Source organism: Salvelinus fontinalis, chromosome 26, assembly GCF_029448725.1.
Source record: "Salvelinus fontinalis isolate EN_2023a chromosome 26, ASM2944872v1, whole genome shotgun sequence".
Lineage (NCBI taxonomy): Eukaryota > Metazoa > Chordata > Actinopteri > Salmoniformes > Salmonidae > Salvelinus > Salvelinus fontinalis.
In genome coordinates, this window is record NC_074690.1 from 15,485,132 (window position 1) to 15,509,116 (window position 23,985).

The window sequence follows — 23,985 nt, forward strand, 5'->3', positions numbered from 1 at the left end:
CTGATGACTCAACACTATACACATCAGCTACTACAGCGAGTGAAATCACTGCAACACTTAACAAAGAGCTGCAGTCAGTTTCAGAATGGGAGGCAAGAAATAAGTTAGTCCTAAATATTTCAAAAACTAAAAGCATTTTATTTGGGACAAATCATTCACTAAACCCTAAACCTCAACTCCAATCTTGTAATGAATAATGTGGAGATTGAGCAAATTGAGGAGACTAAACTGCTTGGAGTAACAGTAGCTAAGATGGGGAGAGGTCTGTCCATAATAAAACGCTGCTCTGCCTTCTTAACAGCATTATTAACAAGGCAGGTCCTACAGGCCCTACTTTTGTCGCACCTGGACTACTGCCCAGTCGTGTGGTCAGGTGCCACAAAGAGGGACTTGATAAAATTTGATAAAACTTGATAAAATACAACTGGCTCAGAACAGGGCAGCCCAGCTGGCTGTGTATGTAGAGCTAACCCAAATAATATGAATTTCAATCTCTCATGACACAAAGTAGAGGACAGATTGACTTCATCACTACTTGTTTTATAAGAAGTATTGACATGTTGAATGCACACAGCTCGGACACCCATGCATAACCCACAAGACATGCCACCAGAGGTCTCTTCACGGTCCCAAAGTCCAGAACAGACTATGGGAGGTGCACAGTACTACATAGAGCCATGACTACATGGAACTCTATTCCACATCAAGTAACTGATACAAACAATGAATCTGGAAGAAAGAAACAGATAAAAATACACCTTATGAAATAGCGAGGACAGTGAAGAGTCATACACATAGGGACAATCACACACAACACACACACTATACACACACATACACATGGATCACACACTAACATACACATAACATACACTCTACAGACACGTACACCTGGATAGTGTTGTAGTACAGTAGTGGCCGGAGGTTACACACTTAATGTATTGTGAAATATGTTGTAAAATGTATTTTAATGTTTAAAAGTTGTATTATAATGTATATTACTGCCTTAATTTTTGCTGCACCCCAGGAAGAGTAGCTACTGCCTTGACAGCAGCTAATGGGGATCCATAATAAACCCCAGGAAGAGTAGCTACTGCCTTGGCAGCAGCTAATGGGGATCCATAATAAACCCCAGGAAGAGTAGCTACTGCCTTGACAGCAGCTAATGGGGATCCATAATAAACCCCAGGAAGAGTAGCTACTGCCTTGACAGCAGCTAATGGGGATCCATAATAAACCCCAGGAAGAGTAGCTACTGCCTTGGCAGCAGCTAATAGGGATCCATAATAAACCCCAGGAAGAGTAGCTACTGCCTTGACAGCAGCTAATGGGGATCCATAATAAACCCCAGGAAGAGTAGCTACTGCCTTGACAGCAGCTAATGGGGGTCCATAATAAACCCCAGGAAGAGTAGCTACTGCCTTGACAGCAGCTAATGGGGATCCATAATAAACCCCAGGAAGAGTAGCTACTGCCTTGACAGCAGCTAATGGGGATCCATAATAAACCCCAGGAAGAGTAGCTGCTGCCTTGACAGGAACTAATGGGGATCCATAATAAACCCCAGGAAGAGTAGCTACTGCCTTGACAGCAGCTAATGGGGATCCATAATAAACCCCAGGAAGAGTAGCTACTGCCTTGACAGCAGCTAATGGGGATCCATAATAAACCCCAGGAAGAGTAGCTATTAGCTGCCTTGGCAGCAGCTAATGGGGATCCATAATAAATACCAATTGAACAATTCACCCACCTATTAAACCCAGAGATGGAGGCTGGTTTCTGGACCAATGACAGCGTCCAATGTTGTCAGTATGGAGGAGTCTGAGTAGATTAGGCCCTTGTTTAGTTATTTTGGAACTGAGTGGATATTCAGCCCAGGTTGCCCATATGCCTCTAAACCCCGTTAGCCCACTGAGCTAAAGGCCTTTGTAAATTAGCTGAGGAATTTGTAAAGCGATCCTTTGGGTCCTGCTTGAATGAGTCATGGTTTGACACCTGTAAATGTATTTAAACTTGTAAGTATCAATACAGGTAGACAGATATAAATGATGTTTTTGAATGGTTATTGTCCATAGTTGGGCTATATATCAGCCTGCATATAGGTTGTGTGTTAAAGCTTCCAGTCTGTATGTCAAGGTCACATCATTAATCAAATGTATCATTAGGGGACCTGCAGAGACCTTCAGCATACATTTGCATATTGAATGACTGCAGAAAGCCCTCACACTCAAACACACACAGACACGATTTTAACTGAGCCTCTGCTTTAACTCCCTGAGATATCATGATTGGATTCCACAAAATACCAGTGCAGTGAGTGACTTCCTTCAGGAATTCCAAACAGTGAATAACAACGTCAACAGTGTGAAAGTATGCCTGCTTCCACTCAGTAGAAATTAGCTGCAACAATAAATGAGTAGAAATATTACTTGGATTCATTCAATATCTGTCTAGCATCCTGTTATAGCCTATCGTAAACAGGTGAAAAAAAGTGACAGGAATTGTAAACAAAAATAACATGAAGTACACGAAAAAAAATAACTCCAAGCAAAGTTAAATTCTCACCTAGTTGAAAAGCAAAATCCCATCTCAAAGACCTGAAGACCACAGCAAGATCAAAGACAAGAAGCAAATAAAACCACACCAAAATAAGACAAGAGAAAAGGAAAGAAAGAAAGAACCGGGGATAAGAGTGTCGGAGTACAACTGCTTCAGGGATGAAAAATATCAAGAGCTCCGCAAGCACGTATATTCCAGAGGCTGAATTCTGTGCATCCAACATTCCAATCATTGCATTCAGAAAATTAGAACCCACCAGTAAAACCAAAATTTCTCATGTCTGAACAACAAGACAAGGAGGAAAAGAGGACAAAAATATGCTTAGGAAAATGCCATGAAGAAGGTACTCACCGAGTGGGAGAAAAATGTTTCAATTAAAAAATAAATTGGGCGTAAAGCGGAGGGAGGATGACGTTGTGTAGGTTTGTGTACCGGATAACTCTGCCTCCCTCGCGCGCGCTCTCGTTCACTCTGCCGCTAGCTGGTCATGTGATAAGCATCGGCACGTTTTTTTTTATTAATCCACTGCACTGGTAGCCTGTAGTTCTCAACTTTTATTGTGTTGTTCATTGCAATTATATATTCCTGAATTTGGAGCTGAACTAGACTCAAGCCAAATGTATTCGTATAAGTGCCAAATAGTGTGATTTGTGTTAGCCAAATCCATTGGTTGGAACCAATGTCTTTGGAGGCTAAACAAACAGTGTATAACTTCTAAATATGGTTAAAACTATCACACTGACCTCGGACTGTCCTTGTCTCCATCTATGAATTAGAGAGTGGTTACATTCCTCTTGCCCAATTCCTCAACTTTATAACAAACCAAGAGATGGAGGCTGATTTCAGCACCAGGGACAGCAGCCAACACTGTCATTATGAAGGGAGTGTGATAGAAATGGGCTCTATCATTGATAGTCACTCTCTGTTCAGTGCACATGGTCATTCTATGGTACTGCCTGGCAGGGCTCCTGAGAAATAAACTGATAAATGAACAGTAGCATGTCTGCCAAGCATACTCTGTCTGACACCACATCAATGGACATGTATCTAAGAAAGAGGGAGGCAAATCTGGTCTTATAGGGAGCCACAATGTCTGCCGGTTTCTTTAAAAAAAAGTATTATTATTTACTACTGATTGATAGATGGGAAATAATTCCCTCGTTTCCTCCTTTCACCAGCCTCCTGTGTGCTGTGTTGTCCACAGAAACAGACACCGCTAAGACAAAATCATAGTAATTTAGATTCAAAGGATCCACTGTTGCCATATAAAGTCATTTTCTAGTAAATTCCAGGCAATAACCAGTGGAAACAGGACAAATAAAGTGTTGCCTAAATGTCTTTGCTTTTTATTGATAAAATACCAAGAGCCTTACATTCTATGCATTATATACATTAATGGGACACTTGGGCACTACTCTATCCTCCTTGTTCAGTCGGTATGGGCCCGATTCAGACTTGAGATAAGTTGACTTAACATGAACTTAAGTAAAACATTTAAAAATATTTGACTTAAGTAAAATCTTTTTAAATGTTCTACTTAAGTCCATGTTAAGTAGATTTCAAATTGACTTAAGTCCATTTGAAATCTACTTATCTCAAGTCTGAATCAGGCCCTATGTGAGGTGAATGGTTGATTCAGAGAGAGTTCAGATAGGTGTCTGGACTCCTCCTGACTGGTGGAGTGTGCATCCATCTGTTTCATTACTCTGTCGATATGGTTGCCCATCTGGTCAGAGCTTTTAGTCTGCTCTCACATTAACCTGTTTCGAAACCTGGGTCTGTCACGGATCCAGCACTTATCAACGACTTCCGCCGCCGACACCCCGGTCAACCAGGCATGCGCCCAGGTAGGACGCCAAGTGGCGTTCTTATCACGCCCTGATCTGTTTCACCTGTCCTTGTGCTTGTCTCCACCCCCCTCCAGGTGTCGCTTATTATCCCCGGTGTATTTATCCCTGTGTTTCCTGTCTCTCTGTGCCAGTTTGTCTTGTTTTGCGAACTTTACCAGCATTTTTCCTAGCTCCTATTTTTCCCAGTCTCTGTTCTTCCTAGCCATCCTGGTTTTGGCCCTTGCCTGTCCTGACGCCGGACTCGCCTGCCTGACCACTCTGCTCATTCTGACCTCGAGCCTGCCTATCCCCTTGTACTGTTTGGACTCGGACCTGATCACTGAACCCTTGCCTGTCCTGACCTCGAGCCTGCCTATCGCTTGGTACTGTTTGGACTCTGACCTGGTTTATGAACTCTCGCCTGTCCCCGACCTGCCTTTTGCCTACCCCTTTTTGTTATAAAAAATATCGTAGCTCAACCATCTGCCTCCTGTGTCTGCATTTGGGTCTCACCTTTTGCCCTTATAGGGTCTCCTGTGCCACTCCACAAGACTGTGTTAGTCCTCTGAGATAAAGCCTAGCCGTTCATGAGGATGTCTCTGAGAGATACAAATTTGACCTTGTGTTTGTGCTGTGATTAGAGTGCCAGTGTGTCAGCAGCATGTTGACATTGCAGCAATCAAAAATAATACTGAACTAAGTAAACAATTTAAGTTGCCAACATTCTGAAATAACACTTACACAAAGTCATGAATTTGTATGAGTGTACAAAATAAAAAATATCTCAATGTTCTTTCCTCTATTGTCGAGCAGTGTCCCCTGGTTTTTCATTTGGAAAAGAGAGAGATTGTTGTTTTCAATGTAAATCAGGTAGGAGTAGACAGTCTGTGAATCAATACAGTAGTCGAGCGAAGTGGAATTAGCTGTCATGCCTTAGGGACTCTTAAATTACACTAGTTTATTACAAGAGGGAAGGACAGAGGTGTGGGTTTCCTAGTGTCAAACTATTGGCTTGGTAAATTAGTATGCAAAGGCCTTGCCTTAAGAGATCATTTGGCCAACTGGCCTTATTTTGCTCCTAGAAATAGTATTTATAGAATGGATATCTCCATTTTATTTCTTTTCATCAATACCTTTTTAAATGTGTACAAAACAAGATCTTTCTGTACAAACATGCATGCATATTTATGTTGCGATTCTTTCACCATTATGCAGAAGTTTAATGGGGAAAGAGTGTTTAAAGTTCTATATGAAACCCGTTGTGCCCCAGGACACATTAGTAGAGATGCACAGAGCTCTGCTCAACCCTGAAGAGTACTTAAGAGTTCTTAAGCTCTTGATTAATTTAAGTTCTGTAGAAGTTGGAAAAGGAATTTTCTTTGCTTTGGCCTAGATATGAGGGGAATTTAACAAAGTACACACATTGTAAAGAGAGAATGTTTTTAATGTTGTTCTTCACTGTGTTAAAGTAGTAACTGCGAGCTGAGTAGTGAGTACAACTATAATTATTATTTTAATATAAAAATGTTGCAAATGTACTAAAACACTAACAGACACAACGTATAGAATGAATTAAAATATATATGATCAGAGAGAGGTGGAATATAATGACGAAAACCAGTAGCTTTGAAAATCTGCTACATTCAGTAATGCAGAAATTCAGTAATGCAGTAATTTAGTAATGCAGTAATTTAGTAATGCAGTAATTCAGCAATGCAGTAATTCAGTAATGCAGTAATTTAGTAATGCGGTAACGCAGTAATTTGGTAATGCAGTAATGCAGTAATTCAGTAATTTAGTAATGCAGTAATTCAGTAATGCAGTAATTTAGTAATGCAGTAATTCAGTAATGCAGTAATTTAGTAATGCAGTAATTCAGTAATGTAGTAATTCAGTAATGCAGTAATTCAGTAATTTAGTAATGCAGTAATGCAGTAATTTAGTAATGCTGTAATTCAGTAATTCAGTAATGCAGTAATTTAGTAATTCAGTAATGCAGTATTTAGTAATGCAGTAATTTAGTAATTCTCTTCACAACAAGCCTATAAAGTGTCATGTGTCATGTGACCAGAGTTCTGTATAAAAGGTGACAAAGGCGTTACTGATAGAACTGACAAAGTTATCCTGCATCCACTTGTCTGCACTTTGTATCTGTATCTAGAATACCATACCACCATTATCCTGCATCCACTTGTCTGCACTTTGTATCTGTATCTAGAATACCATACCACCATTAACATACTCTTTCAAAGAGTTTGGGTGAGCATACAGCAAACCATGGTTTCAAATAGTATTTGATTTTTGTTTTTAATATTTTGAGCATTTGATTGAGCATGCCTGGAGTGGCAGATGGGTTTGCAGTTGTTGGGAACTATTCCATTGGATTCCATTAAGCCAGGCAAGCTCAATCAAACGCTGATAAAGTATTTTCTTCAAATCACATATCACACATGAACCCAGCTACTTTAAAGTTACCTTACATGTCATTCTGTACGGGTTAGTATCGGAATTTCAGAACCGGAATCTATTATTATTTTCTACGCCTCTTCTTTCCCTCTTGTCTCTCACTCCTCCTCTCCCACATGTCACAGATGAAAAGAACTGAGTTCATCTTTTATAGATTTCAAAAAGCAGCGAGCTGGAGCTCCATCTTAAATCGAATCTTGAAAATAATCATCTTCTTGGCAGCTGGCTCAATGGAAGTTGAGATGTTGATCGTTTCAGAGTGTTCCTCCATTCAGGGCAGGCTGATTCATGTTCTGTCACCATTCTCTTGAGACCTGTCACACACTGTTTTATCAAACCTCAAACCCCACGCTAAGTTCAGAACTGCTATACAGTATAACATTGAATATCATTTTCTTTCCCATTGTTGAATGGAAATGTAGTTTTTGCTGCCACGTTGCAGGCTATATGCAAATTACACACACACACACACACACACAGAGGTTTGAGTACCTGTTTGAGTGTGTGTACGCAGTAGTGGTGGTGGTGGGGGGGGGGGGGGGCGTCTCCCAAACAAAACGCTAGGGGCAGGGGTCACAATTGCATGAACGTTTTAAACGTGTTAAAAAGAAAGAGAATTCCTCCGACAGTTGGTCAACGTCAAGAATGTTGTTAGCAGGACATCTGGCAACCATCTGGTAGTCGATCATGACATCTGGTGCTGAGCCTTTGCGCTGGGTAATATGTTTCTGAACAGACTATAAAAACACAGAAACAAGCAAAATAACTGTTCTGAATACTTTTGAATACGTGCACAGTAGGGATCAGTTTGCCTCCCCCCATCGGTGTATTCCTGTTTCACAGTTTACAACTCGGATTGCTCACAGTAAAACCAAATGCATGCTTTTCAACCGTTCGCTGCCTGCACCCGCACGCCCGACTAGCATCACCACCCTGGACGGTTCCGACCTAGAATATGTGGACATCTATAAGTACCTAGGTGTCTGGCTAGACTGCAAACTCTCCTTCCAGACTCATATCAAACATCTCCAATCCAAAATCAAATCAAGAATCGGCTTTCTATTCCGCAACAAAGCCTCCTTCACTCACGCCGCCAAACTTACCCTAGTAAAACTGACTATCCCACCGATCCTCGACTTCGGCGATGTCATCTACAAAATAGCTTCCAACACTCTACTCAGCAAACTGGATGCAGTTTATCACAGTGCCATTCGTTTTGTTACTAAAGCACCTTATACGACCCACCACTGCGACCTGTATGCCCTAGTCGGCTGGCCCTCGCTACATGTTCGTCGTCAGACCCACTGGCTCCAGGTCATCTACAAGGCTATGCTAGGTAAAGTGCCGCCTTATCTCAGTTCACTGGTCACGATGGCTACACCCACCCGCAGCACGCGCTCCAGCAGGTGTATCTCACTGATCATCCCTAAAGCTAAAACCTAATTTGGACGCCTTTCCTTCCAGTTCTCTGCTGCCTGCGACTGGAACGAATTGCAGAAATCTCTGAAGTTGGAGACTTTTATCTCCCTCAACAACTTTAAAAATCTGCTATCCGAGCAGCTAACCGATCGCTGCAGCTGTACATAGTCCATCTGTAAACTACCCACCCAATTTACCTACCTCACCCCCCATACTGCTTTTATTTATTTACTTTTCTGCTCTTTTGCACACCAGTATCTCTTCTTGCACATGATCATCTGATGATTTATCACTCCAGTGTTAATCTGCTAAATTGTAATTATTCGATTTATTGCCTACCTCATGCCTTTTGCACACATTGTATATAGATTCTCTTTTTTTCTACCATGTTATTGACTTGTTTATTGTTTACTCCATGTGTAACTCTGTGTTGTCTGTTCACACTGCTATGCTTTATCTTGGCCAGGTCGCAGTTGCAAATGAGAACTTGTTCTCAACTAGCCTACCTGGTTAAATAAAGGTGAAATAAAAAAAAATAAAAAAAATAAAAAAATAAAAAACATTGCTCTGCATTTTTTCTTATTTTTTTGGTGAGTAGCTAAATGCACATGAACAAATGGAACATGAGTCAACACAAATTAATGGTAGTCTTCAGAGCAGATTCCACCTACCCCGACACTTTTGTTATTATTATAATTTTTGTTGTTGTAATTTTACCCCCTTTTTCATGATTACGATTTTGTCCCATCACTGCAACTCCCCAATGGGAGTTAATCCAGAAGCCAGCTGCACCAATGTGTCAGAGGAAACACTGTTCAACTGACGACAGATGTCAGCCTGCAGATAAACAGTTCACCACAAGGAGTCAGTAGTGCGTGATGAGCCAAGTAAAGCACCCCCGGCCTGGGATCGAACCCCAGGCTGTAGTGACGCCGCAACACTGCGATGCAGTGCCTTAGACCGCTGTGCCACTCGGGAGGCCCACTTATGTTACTTTAGATGGAGCTTTAGGAGACAGATAGTTCAGCAGTCTAATGTCTGCTGTCAGACTGTAGCTGTGTTGTTGACAGGCTGAGACAGACAGCTACTGTGAAGCACCGAGAAAACTCTCATCTCTGTCCACATTGACATTCTTGTTCTGTATCTGTTGGGATCCTTCGCCCCAAAAATGTAAACGTTTGAGATTGAATCAGCATCTTGACAAGTGAACCAAGAAACTTTGTTCACATTCTCTTGTTGAGGCTATGGGATTTTATCTTGTATTAAACTTTGATGAATAGATTTCTCGCTGTCCGCTACTCTCTACTCATTCGTGTACTGAATGTAAATGTACAGTACTGCATCTCAAACTGCAGAAACATTCAGACAGACACTGTTCCGTTCAAGTTAATATTGCCTTTTGATGAACGTATACAAAGGCTAATTTCAATTGGTTAATGTGACCGACCAGGGTTTGAAACCCAGGTATCCTGGGGTTTAAAACACTGTGTTATCTCTCTGAGCTGAAGCCTTTGAACTGCCTGTGTTTAGCCTCATTACCAAACCTAGCTAGCCCTGTTTGAGCTAATTATATTCCTATAAGGTCTCATGGGGTGCTGAGGACTTGCAGAGGTAAAGTCAGCACAAACGAAGCCCCAATGCTGACTCAAGCTAACGCTAGGTCTTCTCCGGCCTCCAAGGCCATGACTTAGGGAGGAACGACCAATGCAAGTCAGCTAGAATCTGCACCACAATACTTGAGTGGAGTTGGCAAGTGAATAACAAGCTAAATTCTTGGTTACACATGCACGCAAGTGCACCAACACATGCTCGTCTTAATATTTATTTATATATTTCTTAATTCCATTCTTTTACTTTTAGATTTGTGTGTATTGTTGTGAAATTGTTAGATATTACTGCACTGTTGGAGCTAGAAACACAAGCATTTCACGACACCTGCAATAACATCTGCTGAACATGTGTATGTGACCAATAACATCTGCTGAACATGTGTATGTGACCAATAACATCTGCTGAACATGTGTATGTGACCAATACCATTTGATTTGACTTGACACACACACACACTTTCTTTCCCTCGTTCTCATCTGCTCTCTACACTATCTGATAGTGTTACTGTTACCCCTAAGTTGCCCATCGTTGGCAGACAGGCGTACCGAAGTGGGATAGGATCGATGACGAGGGCTGTCAGAGCGCCTCAATGTTCCTCAAAGCTTGATTGTGTTTGAAAGACTCTGTGCCACGCAGCTAATGATTGAAAGAAGTGCACAGTCAAGTCTGATCAGTTCTCCTGACAGCCATCATCAATACTGTCTGTTAGAACAGGGGCGCTCCATTGGACAATGTGACGGGTGAGTCATGAAAAATAGGTAGATACACACCCCCATCTTCAGAACTGGTCGGATCCTCCGCCAATCAGCACAGTGGACATGGTTGATGTTACTAGAGGTTATTGGCATTATTCGTTTTACCTTGATACATAAAGAAAGAAAATAGCTGAAAGGTGGCCATTTTAGACCAGAGGTGGGCAACTCCAGTCCTTGAGGGCCTGACTGGTGTCACAGTTTTGCCCCAGCTAACACACCTGACTCCAATTAATTGATTAATCAGCTGTGTTTTCTAGGGATGGAGAACAAGTGGGACACCAATCAGGCCCCCGAGGACTGGAGTTGCCCACCCCTGTTTAAGATGGCGCATATCTTTCTCATTCATTTGGAGTTGGACCTACACAACATATTGTGTGGGGACACGAGACTCATCTCACCATTAGGTTACTATTTTGATCTGAAAACATTGGATAAACTTTGATTTTGGAGAACACTATCCCTTTAATGGCCTCAAAACACTGAAGCAAAGTGCACTGAAAAAAAACACCAGCAAAACCAATTAGGCTGCTTTCCCCCTCTTCACTGCTGCAGCGAATGTTTATGAGTGGAAATAGATTTGAAAAGCACTAGCAATAATATGGGAAAATCTCCACAGGACCTTCCGACACTTATGTGTTTGCTAGCCTGCTGTGAGGCACCACAATGTTTAGTATCGAACACTAGAGAAAACTCAGAGGAAAACATTTCACATGAATATGGATGTGACTTCATAACTTAATTGCTGACTTGTCTCCCTTCTCACACGGCCTAAAGCACAACCCTTCTTCAACCCACATCCTAAAGCACAACCCTTCTTCAACCCACGTCCTAAAGCACAACCCTTCTTCAACCCACGTCCTAAAGCACAACCCTTCTTCAACCCACGTCCTAAAGCACAACCCTTCTTCAACCCACGTCCTAAAGCACAACCCTTCTTCAACCCACGTCCTAAAGCACAACCCTTCTTCAACCCACGTCCTAAAGCACAACCCTTCTTCAAACCACGTTCTAAAGCACAACCCTTCTTCAACCCACGTCCTAAAGCACAACCCTTCTTCAACCCACGTCCTAATATACAACCCTTCTTCAACCCACGTCCTAAAGCACAACCCTTCTTCAACCCACGTCCTAAAGCACAACCCTTCTTCAACCCACGTTCTAAAGCACAACCCTTCTTCAACCCACGTCCTAAAGCACAACCCTTCTTCAACCCACGTTCTAAAGCACAACCCTTCTTCAACCCACGGCCTAAAGCACAACCCTTCTTCAACCCACATCCTAAAGCACAACCCTTCTTCAACCCACATCCTAAAGCACAACCCGTCTTCAACCCACATCCTAAAGCACAACCCTTCAACCCACGTCCTAAAGCACAACCCTTCTTCAACCCACGTCCTAAAAGGCCAACCGTTCTTCAACCCACGTCCTAAAGCACAACCCTTCTTCAACCCACGTCCTAAAGGACAACCCTTCTTCAACCCACGTCCTAAAGCACAACCCTTCTTCAACCCACGTCCTAAAGCACAACCCTTCTTCAACCCACGTCCTAAAGCACAACCCTTCTTCAACCCACGGCCTAACACAAAACCCTTCTACAACCCACAGCCTAACTCACAACCCTTCTTCAACCCACGGCCTAACGCACAACCCTTCTTCAAGACACGTCCTAAATCACAACCCTTCTTCAACCCACGTTCTAAAGCACAACCCTTCTTCAACCCACGTCCTAAAGCACAACCCTTCTTCAACCCACGTCCTAAAGCACAACCCTTCTACAACCCACATCCTAAAGCACAACCCTTCTACAACCCACATCCTAAAGTACAACCCTTCTTCAACCCACGTTCTAAAGCACAAGCCTTCTTCAACCCACCTCCTAAAGCACAACCCTTCTTCAACCCACGTTCTAAAGCACAACCCTTCTTCAACACACCTCCTAAAGCACAACCCTTCATCAACCCACGTTCTAAAGCACAACCCTTCTTCAACCCACCTCCTAAAGCACAACGCTTCTTCAACCCACGTCCTAAAGCACAACCCTTCTTCAACCCACGTCCTAAAGCACAACCCTTCTTCAACACACGTCCTAAAGCACAACCCTTCTTCAACCCACGTCCTAAATCACAACCCTTCTTCAACCCACCTCCTAAAGCACAACCCTTCTTCAACCCACGTCCTAAAGCACAACCCTTCTTCAACACACGTCCTAAAGCACAACCCTTCTTCAACCCACGTCCTAAAGCACAACCCTTCTTCAACCCACGTCCTAAAGCACAACCCTTGTTCAACCCACGTCCTAATATACAACCCTTCTTCAACCCATGTTCTAAAGCACAACCCTTCTTCAACCCACCTCCTAAAGCACAACCCTTCTTCAACCCACGTCCTAAAGCACAACCCTTCTTCAACCCACGGCCTAACTCACAACCCTTCTTCAACCCACGGCCTAATGAAAAATCTTCATCAACCCACGGTCTAACGCACAACACTTCATCAACCCACGGCCTAATGCAAAACCCTTCTACAACCCATGGCCTAACTCACAACCCTTCTTCAACCCACGGCCTAATGAAAAATCTTCATCAACCCACGGTCTAACGCACAACACTTCATCAACCCACGGCCTAATGCAAAACCCTTCTACAACCCACGGCCTAACCCACAACCCTTCAACCCACGGCCTAACGCAAAACCCTTCTACAACCCACGGCCTAACGCACAACACTTCTTCAATCACATGACTTCTTCTCTACTTCCTCCTCTCTCTCCTATTCTCATTAACAGAGCCACTATGTGTAACAACCTCCCCTGACTCTTTCATATGTAACTATGGTTACTATCTCCATATCATTCTCAATGTATAATGTCTATCCATAACATTCAACTTTTATAATTGAAATACTGTAGTAGATGGTTTGGTTAGAATCAGTACTGCCTTCCTGTATTCTGTAGGCTACTGTCAGTCCTGACCTAGAAATGCCTTGTGTTTTCTGGATCAGTGGTATTGACATTGTTCCTGGAGTAGGTGGCGTTGTGGCCTGGGTTCTTGGGTCCGCCATGGTAGCGATGGACCATTTTATAATAACACTACATAGAGGTATATCCAACATGCAGTATTTACTAATGTTCTACAAGATACCTAGAATATATATATATTTTTTAAGGCACATAGTGTTTGGCTGGTGTAGGGCTAATCAGAAGTATTGTCTGCCAACTGTGTGTCACTGTGGTCATATCTCCTCTTTATATGGTGTACATGGACACACACCTGCACGAATACACACACACACTTTTACGCATTCTTTGGGAGCCAATAGTCACATCCTTTTACTCCAAGGATGTATAGACAATTTAAAAAATATATATTTTAAAACATACCGTTTTCCACAGAAAGGTATTGTTTATTATACAAGAGGTATCCCCTTTCATGCAAGAAACAGTTATTTTGGCACTCAGAACTTTCAGCACACCACCCAGGTTTCTCTGGTTACTGGTGCCACCTTGTGGAGGAAACTTTTCATTGCGAAGGTGAGTTTACTGTCTTGATATACTATACCTGGAGACATTTTGGTATTCTGTCCTTACAGTTTTGTTTTGCCAAGCCTGGTCTACCTAGCCATCTCAAATCACTTCAGAGTAACATCAAAACAAGTAATTTAGCTAATTACTTTGATGTGGGATTGGAGATGTGTACAGTATTTGCAATATACATCATAGCAATTTGAGATTTACAATAAAAAAGGTTTCTGTTGGCCAATTTTTTTTTGAATTTGGCGCTCTGCAATTCAGCGGTTGTTTAGGAAAATGATCCCGTTAAAGGGATTCGTGCGCCAAGAGGTTTTAAAGCAATTCGACCACGAAGGCCTGATTCACACAGTCTCCTCTGAACAGTTGATGTTTAGATGTCTTTTACTTGAACTCTGTGAAGCATTTATTTGTCTGCAATTTCTGAGGCTGGTAACTCTAATGTCCTCTTCAGCAAAGGTAACTCTGGGTCTTCCTTTCCTGTGGCGGTCCTCATGAGCCAGTTTCTTCATAGCGCTTGATGGTTTTTGCGACTGCACTTGAATAAACTTTAAAAGTTCTTGAAATTTTCAGAATTGACTGACCTTCATGTCTTAAAGTAATGATGGACGGTCAGTTATTTCTCTGCTTATTTGAGCTGTTCTGGCCATAATATGAACTTGGTCTTTTACCAAATAGGGCTATCTTCTATATAACACCCCTTGTTACGAATCCCTTTGGCCCGACAGTCTAGGGGGGGTAATGGGACCCGTAACACAACTTGTGCAAATTATAATAGTGAAAACATAAGTGAGAACAAATAACCACGACAACTTAAATCTACCGTCAAACTCCGGGTTTATTAGTAAACACACGGAAAAGGGGAGGGGGGAGGGGGGGGGGGGCAGGAAAAGGGGCTGAGCTGGACCCAAGGAAAGAAATGAGCATCCAAAAACACCCCTAAGCTAGACTAGCCTATTTCAACAACAGCTAACTAACTAACCAAAAATACAGTGGGTGGTCCACCCAGTTCTAACTAGTGTATTTAACAAAGTTTACCTACGGGTAGTGTATGCCCATGGGCGAACTGTCTAGTTACCCCCTTTTCCCACTATCAAACAAACACTCAAACACCATAACAAACGCAATACTCACAGGTGGGGACAAAGTGACATGTAGGTGCTAAACCACACACGAGCTCTACAGACATATGGCATTTACAGAGAGATTGCTACACAAAGAGATCGAGCTCCAGAGAAAACAACTGACAGGGTTTTTAACCCAAGGGAAAGGAACTGTGATTGGGTAGGAGAAAAGGTGCAGGTGTCTTCTGATTAGCGACTGATTGATGACTGATTGGGGAATGATGATTGTTACCTGTGAGTAGGGGAGAAGGAGAGAAAATAAATACACACAGGATAAACAGAATACTTGTATCCGTAACACCCCTACCTTGTCAAAAGACAACTGATTGGCTCAAACGCAATTTGGGAAGAAATTCCACAAATTAACTTTGAACAAGGCACACCTGTTAATTGAAATGCATTCCAGGTGACTACCTCATGAAGCTGGTTTAGAGAATTCCAAGAGTGTGCAAAGCTGTCATCAAGGCAAAGGGTGGCTACTTTGAAGAATCTCAAATATAAAATATATTTTGATTTGTTTAACACTTTTTTGGTTACTACATGATTCCATATGTGTTATTTTGTAGTTTTGATGTCTTCACTATTATTCTACAATGTAGGAAATAGTAAAAACAAAGAAAACCCTGGAAGGAGAAGGTGTGTCCAAACTTTTGACTGGTACTGTATATAGTAATTGGTTTTGAGCTACAGACTTCCTGGATGTGTCATTTGCCTTATTTGGGGTAAGTGAACCTTGGTTTCTCGCGTGGAAGGCCAACACACTATGCATTGCGCCAATAGGGTTAATCCACTTGGTGGGAATTGTACAGTGTAAAAAAAGGATTCAGGTGGTTAGTAAATTATACTTGAAAATGTTTTGACATAAAAAAATGTAGTTGTCATTTTTACTTGAATATAATTAGTACTTTACTTCAATTCACCAACCAAATAAATACAAATAATAATTCCACATAAGATGAATTCATAATTTAAACAACTACAAGGTAAATAGTGTTTAACTTACTCAATATTCCTAATGTTTCCTTTAAACTTAAGAATTTTAAGTTATTTCAACAACTTGCCATGTGGCTCTGTTTTCAGAGGATTGTGGAGATTTTTATTTTAACTATACGATACTTTTACACAATGTTGTATGCATGTTTGAAGAACCAAAAGCACATTTGTATATTAGTATCAAACAGTTTGTTGTGCTATGAGGTATAATGGATCATGATGAATGGATATCAAAACTGTCGAACAAATTGACATTCAGTGATGAGACCACCCATTCTCACCATTAGTAAGGTCATGTGCTCCACTCTTGACAGAGGCAAATAGGTCAAGCTACACTGCTTTACCTCCTGTTAGTGGAATGAGCACTGTGCTCAACAATTCCTGCTGAAGTGGATAAAAAAGTCAAGCGATGACATAGTGTACATAAAGTAATGTTAAACACTAAAACACTATCAATGAAAGTAACTAATCAGAAAGATGAAGTAGATCTAATGTACAATAACAGTTCTGGATTTGATACAATTAAGTTGGATCTGAGCCATTTTTTATGCTGGACTTAACTAAAATATTAGTGTTTGTCAAACACTAAAAGGTAAGTATATTATATTTAAAAAATTCATAATGTTGGAAATTCTCAAAAAGCTGATGCAAATAGTTGCCAAATTATTTTTATGTGGAACTAGCATAATATATTTTACAGTGTAATGTGGCTCATATAGCGCGGATCGCTACACTATCTATCTAGCTACATAGTTAGCATCCACCTCCCTCCTGTTAGAATTTCTCTTCAGAATCCTAGTACAAAGGCACTTTTTACCAGATCAATATCAGGTATGAAGTTTTATTGTTGACAACAGCTAAAGGTATGGGCTGACCAGTGAAAACTGCTCTTGTCGTCTTGAACAGTAGCTAACGTTAGCAGCAGCTGTACAGGAAATGGGTTGTCAGTCAACCTGAATTATATTAATTCACGCCCGTCAATCCTGTACCTTCAAAGTTTAGAAACCCTGACATATTCATCAAAGCTGTTTATAACAATACTTATTCGATTTTTTTTCTCACAATAACATTGATATGACATTAAATTAGCTTAAAAATAACATACATAGCTACTCAACAAAAAAATACTTCAGAAGAAAATAAGTAAACAATCAATTTTAAGAACTTTACAAAATACTGATGATTGTGTACGTTTGATGTTTTCAGTCTCGAATCCAGGGGCCCAGAGATGCAAAAGTGTGGAATTATTGCCCGGAAAGGGTGAGTGACCAATAAAATATCAGACTTTTTTCAACTGAGTTTGTATTTCTCTGTGTAGAGAATAGAATAGATGTTGTTTTGTTGTAATATGGTGTGTAATGTTCATGGTGTTATACTGAAAGAAAAGCAAACAAAATGTTAGTGTCAACATTTTCAACAATGTTTTCCAGCAGACATTTTAAATAAGGTTGAGGTGGTGTTTATGTTACAGTGTCTGAAAGTCCTACAGAGCGAAGGATTGTGCTGCTCGGCAAGAATGGCTCTGAGAAGAGTGCTGTTGGGAACTTGATCCTGGAAAGAGGGGCATTTGACCTTAACTGTGTACAAAGTCACTGTGAGAGAGCCAGGGGTCAGGTGGAGGGAAGACACATAGCTGTAATCAACACTCCAGACCTGTTAGACCCTCACATCTCACATGACAAACTCTCAGAGGATCTACGTTGGTGTGTCACTCTGTCTAAACCGGGACCTCATGTGTTCCTGTTGGTGCTGCAGCCTGATGAGTTCACACAGGAAGAGGGAGACAGAATCAGGACAATCCTAGACACCCTCAGTGACCGGTCCTTTGACTACTCAATGGTACTGACAACTCATGAAGACAAGAGGGGACACTTGGATGAGGATCACCCTCTGAATCAGATGGTCAGAGCCTGTAGAGGGAGGCAGCACCTCAGTGACCACACTCAACTTATGGCAGATGTTTACAAGATTGTAAAGGAGAATGGAGGAGACCATCTCACCTGTGATGTATTTGAAGATACAAGTGGCATGGTACAAGGGAAAGAGGAAATCCACAGGAGTAAAACTGATGGAAGCCTCAAATCTCCCTCTGAGGAAGAACTTGGAAAAGAACAAGGTGAATCAGCAACATTTAATAATTGGGAGAAAATGAGAGAAATGTATCAGTATACAGCACACTGACATAATTTATAATGAGATGAGCATTGAATACAACTGACAATTAACTTTTGTTTCATTATGACTGGTTTAAATTGACTGCAAAGAGGAAGTCACTGAATTTGATTATGTCAACTTTTTTTTCAGGACTGGTATCACTTAAGGAAGAAAGACGGAAGCCATCAAGTAGACATGACAAATGTGGGTAAATTCAGTAGTTATACACCATAATGCAACTATTTGGTATTTAAGAGGGAGAGCTACGGCTCAGACGGATTTATCATGGGGCACGTTTTCATTATTTTGTTTTCAAAATGTCTATCCTGATGGTACAAAACCTGTGTAAGTAGACGTGACCTATGAAAGAAAATATATAAAAGGTTTCTTATTCACCATTATAATATTCTGCTGAGCTCCATTCCCAACGTGTTTGTATCTCTGAGGTCCTACTGTACTTTATAGTATCATGCTCATGTCATTGTTTTGTTTTATCACTTTTACCTATTATTTTAGAATGTGGTATGAGTTCACAGTTCATAAACCAACAGTATCTATCAATGTGAGGGATTCCACGGGAATCACTGAGCTAAATAACATTGTGGAACTGTACTGGCTCAAAATTACTGACTACTACTGTCAAGCTTTTTGACAACAAGTATTGGGAGTCAAGCTTTGTTAATTCACAACAGGGACAATCATCCAGTGTAAACATTTTGTAAAAAGGTCAACTACATTGTTTCATAAGCATATCCTTATATTAATCAATGTGTACATGTGTTTTACAGTGTCTTCACTCAGGATTGTGCTTCTGGGGAAGAGTGATGATAAGAGGACTACAGTGGGTAACATGATCCTACGGAGAAAGGCTTTTTTCAACTATAAACAGCAATGTGAGTCAGCCAGTGGGAAGGTGAATGGCAAGTCTGTTACTGTTGTAAAGACTCCAGACTTCTTTGCTCCACGTCTGACTGTGCAGTCCCTGATGGAGGAGATGGAGAAATGTAAGTCCCTCTCTGCTCCTGGGCCTCATGGGGTCCTGCTGGTGTTGAAACCTGATGAGTTCACAGAGGAGAACAGAAACACATTCAAGTTGATCCTGAACATATTTGGTAAAGAGGCCTTCAAGTACTCAATGGTGATCATTACTCACCACAAGGGAGTCGCAGGAAATCCTCATCTGAGACAAATTATCAAAGAATGTGGAGGAAGGCATCACAAAATGTACACACAAGGAGTTAACTATAAAGATAGAAGAGATGGTAGAGGAGAATGAATGGAGATACCTCTCCTCCAATGAAGAGACGACACATGATACCATGACACCAAAGGCTCAGAGACTGAACGTGGTGCTGTGTGGCAGAAGAGGAGCTGGGAAGACTTCTATAGCCAATGCCATACTGGGTCAGACAGAGTCCAGTCCAAAGTTCAGCTCCTCCTCAGTGTGTGTGAAGAGAGAAGGAGAGGTGTGTGGTCGGCCTATCACCCTCATCGAGCTGCCTGCTCTGTATGGAACACATCTCACTCAGGAGGAAGTGATGCGTGAGACTTTCCACTGTGTCTCTCTCTGTGACTCTGGAGTCCATGCTTTCCTCCTGGTTGTACCTTTGGGTCCAATCACTGATGAAGACAAAGGAGAGTTGGAGACCATCCAGAAGATTCTCAGCTCACGAGTCAATGACTTTATCATGGTCCTGTTTAGATAGGATAACATTCCAGTTGATAAAACTGCAGTTACCTTTGTGGAGCAAGATGCAGACACAAAGCAACTGATCAAGATATACGGAGGGCGGTATAAAATCTTTGATGCTTTGAAGATTGAGAACGCCAAGCAGACGGCAGAACTTGTAGCAGAAATAGTCAAAATGATGGATCAGAACAGAACCTGCTACACTCTGTACATGTACATGGAGGCTAAACACCAATCAGAACTGGAGGAAAAGAACAGAAGAATCAAGGATTTAGAGGAGAGAATCAGGAACATGTCACAAGGTGAGTTTGTTGAACACAGGGAGGAACAAATATTGGGGGGTGATTGGAAAGCAATGATTTAACACTATGAACCTTCTGTGTTGATTTGAGTATACATTTCTGCAGTAATTAACATTAATTTATTGTTTAATTTCTAGGTGCTGAAATGGAGTGCTCCAGCACAGAGTGCATAAGGGTGGTGCTGATTGGGAAAACTGGAAATGGGAAGAGCGCCTCTGCAAACACTATCCTGGGCAGAGATGAATTTGATTCTGAATCCAGCACTGATTCTGTGACAACAGTTTGCAAGAAGGCAGTCGGCAGAGTTGATGGAATAACAGTTGCTGTGGTGGACACACCTGGACTTTTTGACACAACACTCTCTAATAAAGATGTTCAGCAAGAGATAGTGAAATGTGTTTCCCTGTCAGCTCCTGGACCCCATGTGTTTATCATAGTGTTGAGTATCGGGAGAATCACACAAGAAGAGCTGGACACTTTGGACCTCATAGAGAAAACCTTTGGTCCACGGGCAGGAATGTTCTGCTTAGTTCTGTTTACTAGAGGAGATGACTTGGAAAATGAATCAATTCAAGATTACATTGAGAAAAGCACAAATGCCAAACTGAAAAAACTGATCAGAGATTGTGGAGACAGACTCCATGTCCTCAACAACAAAGGCAATAACCGCACACAGGTCACTGAGCTTCTTAAGAAGTTTAACAAAATGGTGTCCATGAACAAGGGCAGTTTCTACACCGATGAGATGTTCCAGGAGGCAGAGGCAGCCATTAAACAAAAACAGGAAGCAATACTGAAGGAGAGAGAGACGGAGATAAAGGCTGACATGGAGAAACTGAAGGTCAGACATGAAACAAACATGGAAAAGATGAAGTCAATGTTGGAAGAGAGATTGAAAGTTCAGGAGGAAAGACAGCTGAGAGATAAACATGTTGAGAGAGAGAGAGGAAGCTATTAGAAAAGAGCACGAAGACAAGGAGAAAGCAGAGAAGGAAGAAAGAGAGTTGGAGGACAAAAAAAGGAAAGAAGATGAAAAGTTGAAAAAACAAATATGGGACACAGAAAAAGAGAAGATGGAAAAAGAGATAAAAACTCAGGAAATAAAGTTGAAAAACCTCCAAAGAGAAAAGGAAGAAGAATATAACATGAGGATGGAAAAACTGAGAAAAGAAGAGAAGGACAGAGAAGAACAGCTTCAAAATCAAGAAAGGAAGTTTGATAAACTAAAAAGGGAACAGGAGGAAGAAATTAAAAGGAGAGAGAAAGAAGAGGATGAGAGGAGAAAGAAGGACGAGAAAGTAAGACAAGAGTGGCAAAGCAAAATAGAGGAAGCAGAGAAAGGTCAAACAGAACTCCAAGAGGTCATGTGTAGAGAAAAAGAGGAATGGGAGGAACAATTGAAGAAAGAAAGAGACAGACAACAGGAAGAAGAAAGGCTAAGGAGACAGAAGGAGGTAGAAACTCTTGTAGAACAAGGGGAAAAACAGAAGAGATTGAGAGAGCAGTTTGAAAGAGAGAGGGAACAAGATAGAATAAACATGAAGGAATCAAAAGAGCAGAGGAGAGAAATAGAGCAGAAAGAAAGAGACCGAATAGAACAAGACTTTGAGGAAAAGAGGAGAGAGTTGACAGACAAAATGACAATGCAACAAGAGCAGTGGGAGAGAGAACGTAGAGAGGAACAGGAAAAAAAATGTCAAGAGGATGTAAATCGAGGAGTGGAGGAGAGACTAAAACTAAGAAAACTGGAGGAAACATTTCAACAAGAACGTGAAGAAGAAAACATGAGGAAGGAGAAGGAAGATACAGTCAGGAGAGAACAAGAAGAGAAGAAATGTAAAGAAATGCGGGAAGAGCATGAAAGGGAAACAAAAGAAATGATGGATAAATATGAACAAGAGGCCAGAAGACATGCAGAGGAAATGAATAACTTTAAAGAGAAATATAAAAATGACTTCCAAAAACTATTGGATCAACATGAAGAAGAGAAGGAGAAACTAATACAAACGCACAAAGAGGAGACTGATAAATTAAAGGGTGAATATAGTCATAATGAAAAAGCACTGACTGATAAATTGAAGGAATTCGAGGAGAAACAGAAAGTAGAGATAGAAAACATGACAATGGTAATGGGAATCACTAAACAAGTGGTAAACAGATGTACTACGCAGTGAGAGTCTTAACTACATGACAATGTGCATTAGTTATACTTGTCCCATTCAAATAAGGCTTAACCCTCTGAGATTGAAGGGTTTTCCCTATGATATTTACTGCACAAAAACATAGATTAGTTTGAAGATAGTAATAACATGCACCCCCTAACAACATTACTGACGGACATGAATATGTAAATACTGTATGTAAATACAACATAGTACATAAAATGTCATTACTTACTGGACAGTAATGATGATGAGGAGGATGAAGATGGTGTAAAAGCTGAAATAGTATAATATTAAGATCTTTGCTCCACATTTCTTTAACAACAGTGCTGTCAGGTTTTGGCCAAGACTGTTCGTGTTTTGGTCACTAGATGTCCCCATTGCACCTTTTTTGTACCTTTTGTTTTTCTTGCTCTAATTATTGTTTGCACCTGTAGGTCATTCCCTTGTTAGTATTTAAACCCTGTGTGTTCCTCAGTTCCTTGCTCAGTGTTTGTAAGTTAGCACCCAGCCCCAGCCTTGTTTTATACAGATATTTCTCTTGTTGGATTTTCCAGAGGTTCTCTGGTTTAGTTCTTGTGTATTATTTGAGTAGTCTTTTGAGGTTTGTTTTTCCCTGCTGTTTTTTACCACTTTGTGGAGTTTCTTTTGTATTTTGGAGGATTTCCATTTTGTGCCTCTTGGCTTTATTTTTGGACATTGTGGATTTAGTTTATTTGCCTGAAGATTTTGTTCTTTTATTAAACCACCATCTCTAGTACTGCTGTGTCTGCCTCATCTTCTGGGTTCTGACGATTATTAGTGACTGTTTCTCGCACCGGGTCCTGACATGTAAATCAGATGTTTATACTGCTATAGATATAGAACGATAACTACAAATGTGCAGAATGTTCACCTGTACTTTCGCAGAGAAATTGTCAGAGTCCGGACACCTGTACCTGCTTCCTAAATAGTAGGCTGTTTGGGTATGCAAAAATAGAAATTAATATAGTAGCCTATGTGAAAGTACTAAAACAACATTCTGTGTACTAATCATACTACATACTGGATAGAACGTACTGTTTAGTAAAAACACATTCAGAAAGCAACAAATATCAACATACTTATACATACTGAGAATGCTTCATCTAATGGACAATCGTGATTGTTCCCCTCCCTTGGTTTATTAGAGTGTGTCCCCTATTCTGATTATCAACTGTTGGCAAACACACTTGTGAGAAGCCGATTCTCTTCCTCAATAGGGTGCAGTGAATTCTACTAGATGAAAAGGCCAAATGAGTATGACATCCTGGCATTTAAGCACACTCGATGTTTGAAATCACAACATATTATAAAACTCTCTTTACATACTCAAAAAGCCTACTATGTTGAACGCAAGTGTGGGTATTTGGTCACG

The 23,985-nt window shown here is 41.0% G+C and overlaps 2 protein-coding genes across 6 annotated transcripts in view; one reads left to right on the forward strand and one right to left on the reverse strand.

The window, feature by feature from the left end:
- LOC129823716 (RNA-binding Raly-like protein) overlaps positions 1 to 3,014 on the reverse strand; it is a 59,615-nt gene extending 56,601 nt beyond the window's left edge. For 2 of the 5 annotated variants that reach the window (XM_055882661.1, XM_055882663.1), the window contains exon 1: positions 2,566 to 3,010. In XM_055882661.1, the coding sequence (XP_055738636.1) occupies positions 2,566 to 2,588 (23 nt within the window). In that variant the 5' untranslated portion in view covers positions 2,589 to 3,010. Of the gene's footprint in view, positions 1 to 2,565 lie in introns of all 5 variants that reach the window. The other 3 variants (XM_055882660.1, XM_055882664.1, XM_055882662.1) reach the window with 3 other exon arrangements.
- Positions 3,015 to 7,541: 4,527 nt separating this feature from the next.
- On the forward strand, positions 7,542 to 22,601 carry LOC129824581 (uncharacterized). The gene is given in 8 exon segments (XM_055884273.1): positions 7,542 to 7,571; positions 11,414 to 13,112; positions 17,753 to 18,397; positions 19,224 to 19,662; positions 19,664 to 20,135; positions 20,184 to 20,427; positions 20,565 to 21,352; positions 21,354 to 22,601. Coding segments are annotated over 8 exon segments (5,565 nt in total).
- The last annotated feature ends 1,384 nt before the right edge of the window (positions 22,602 to 23,985 follow it).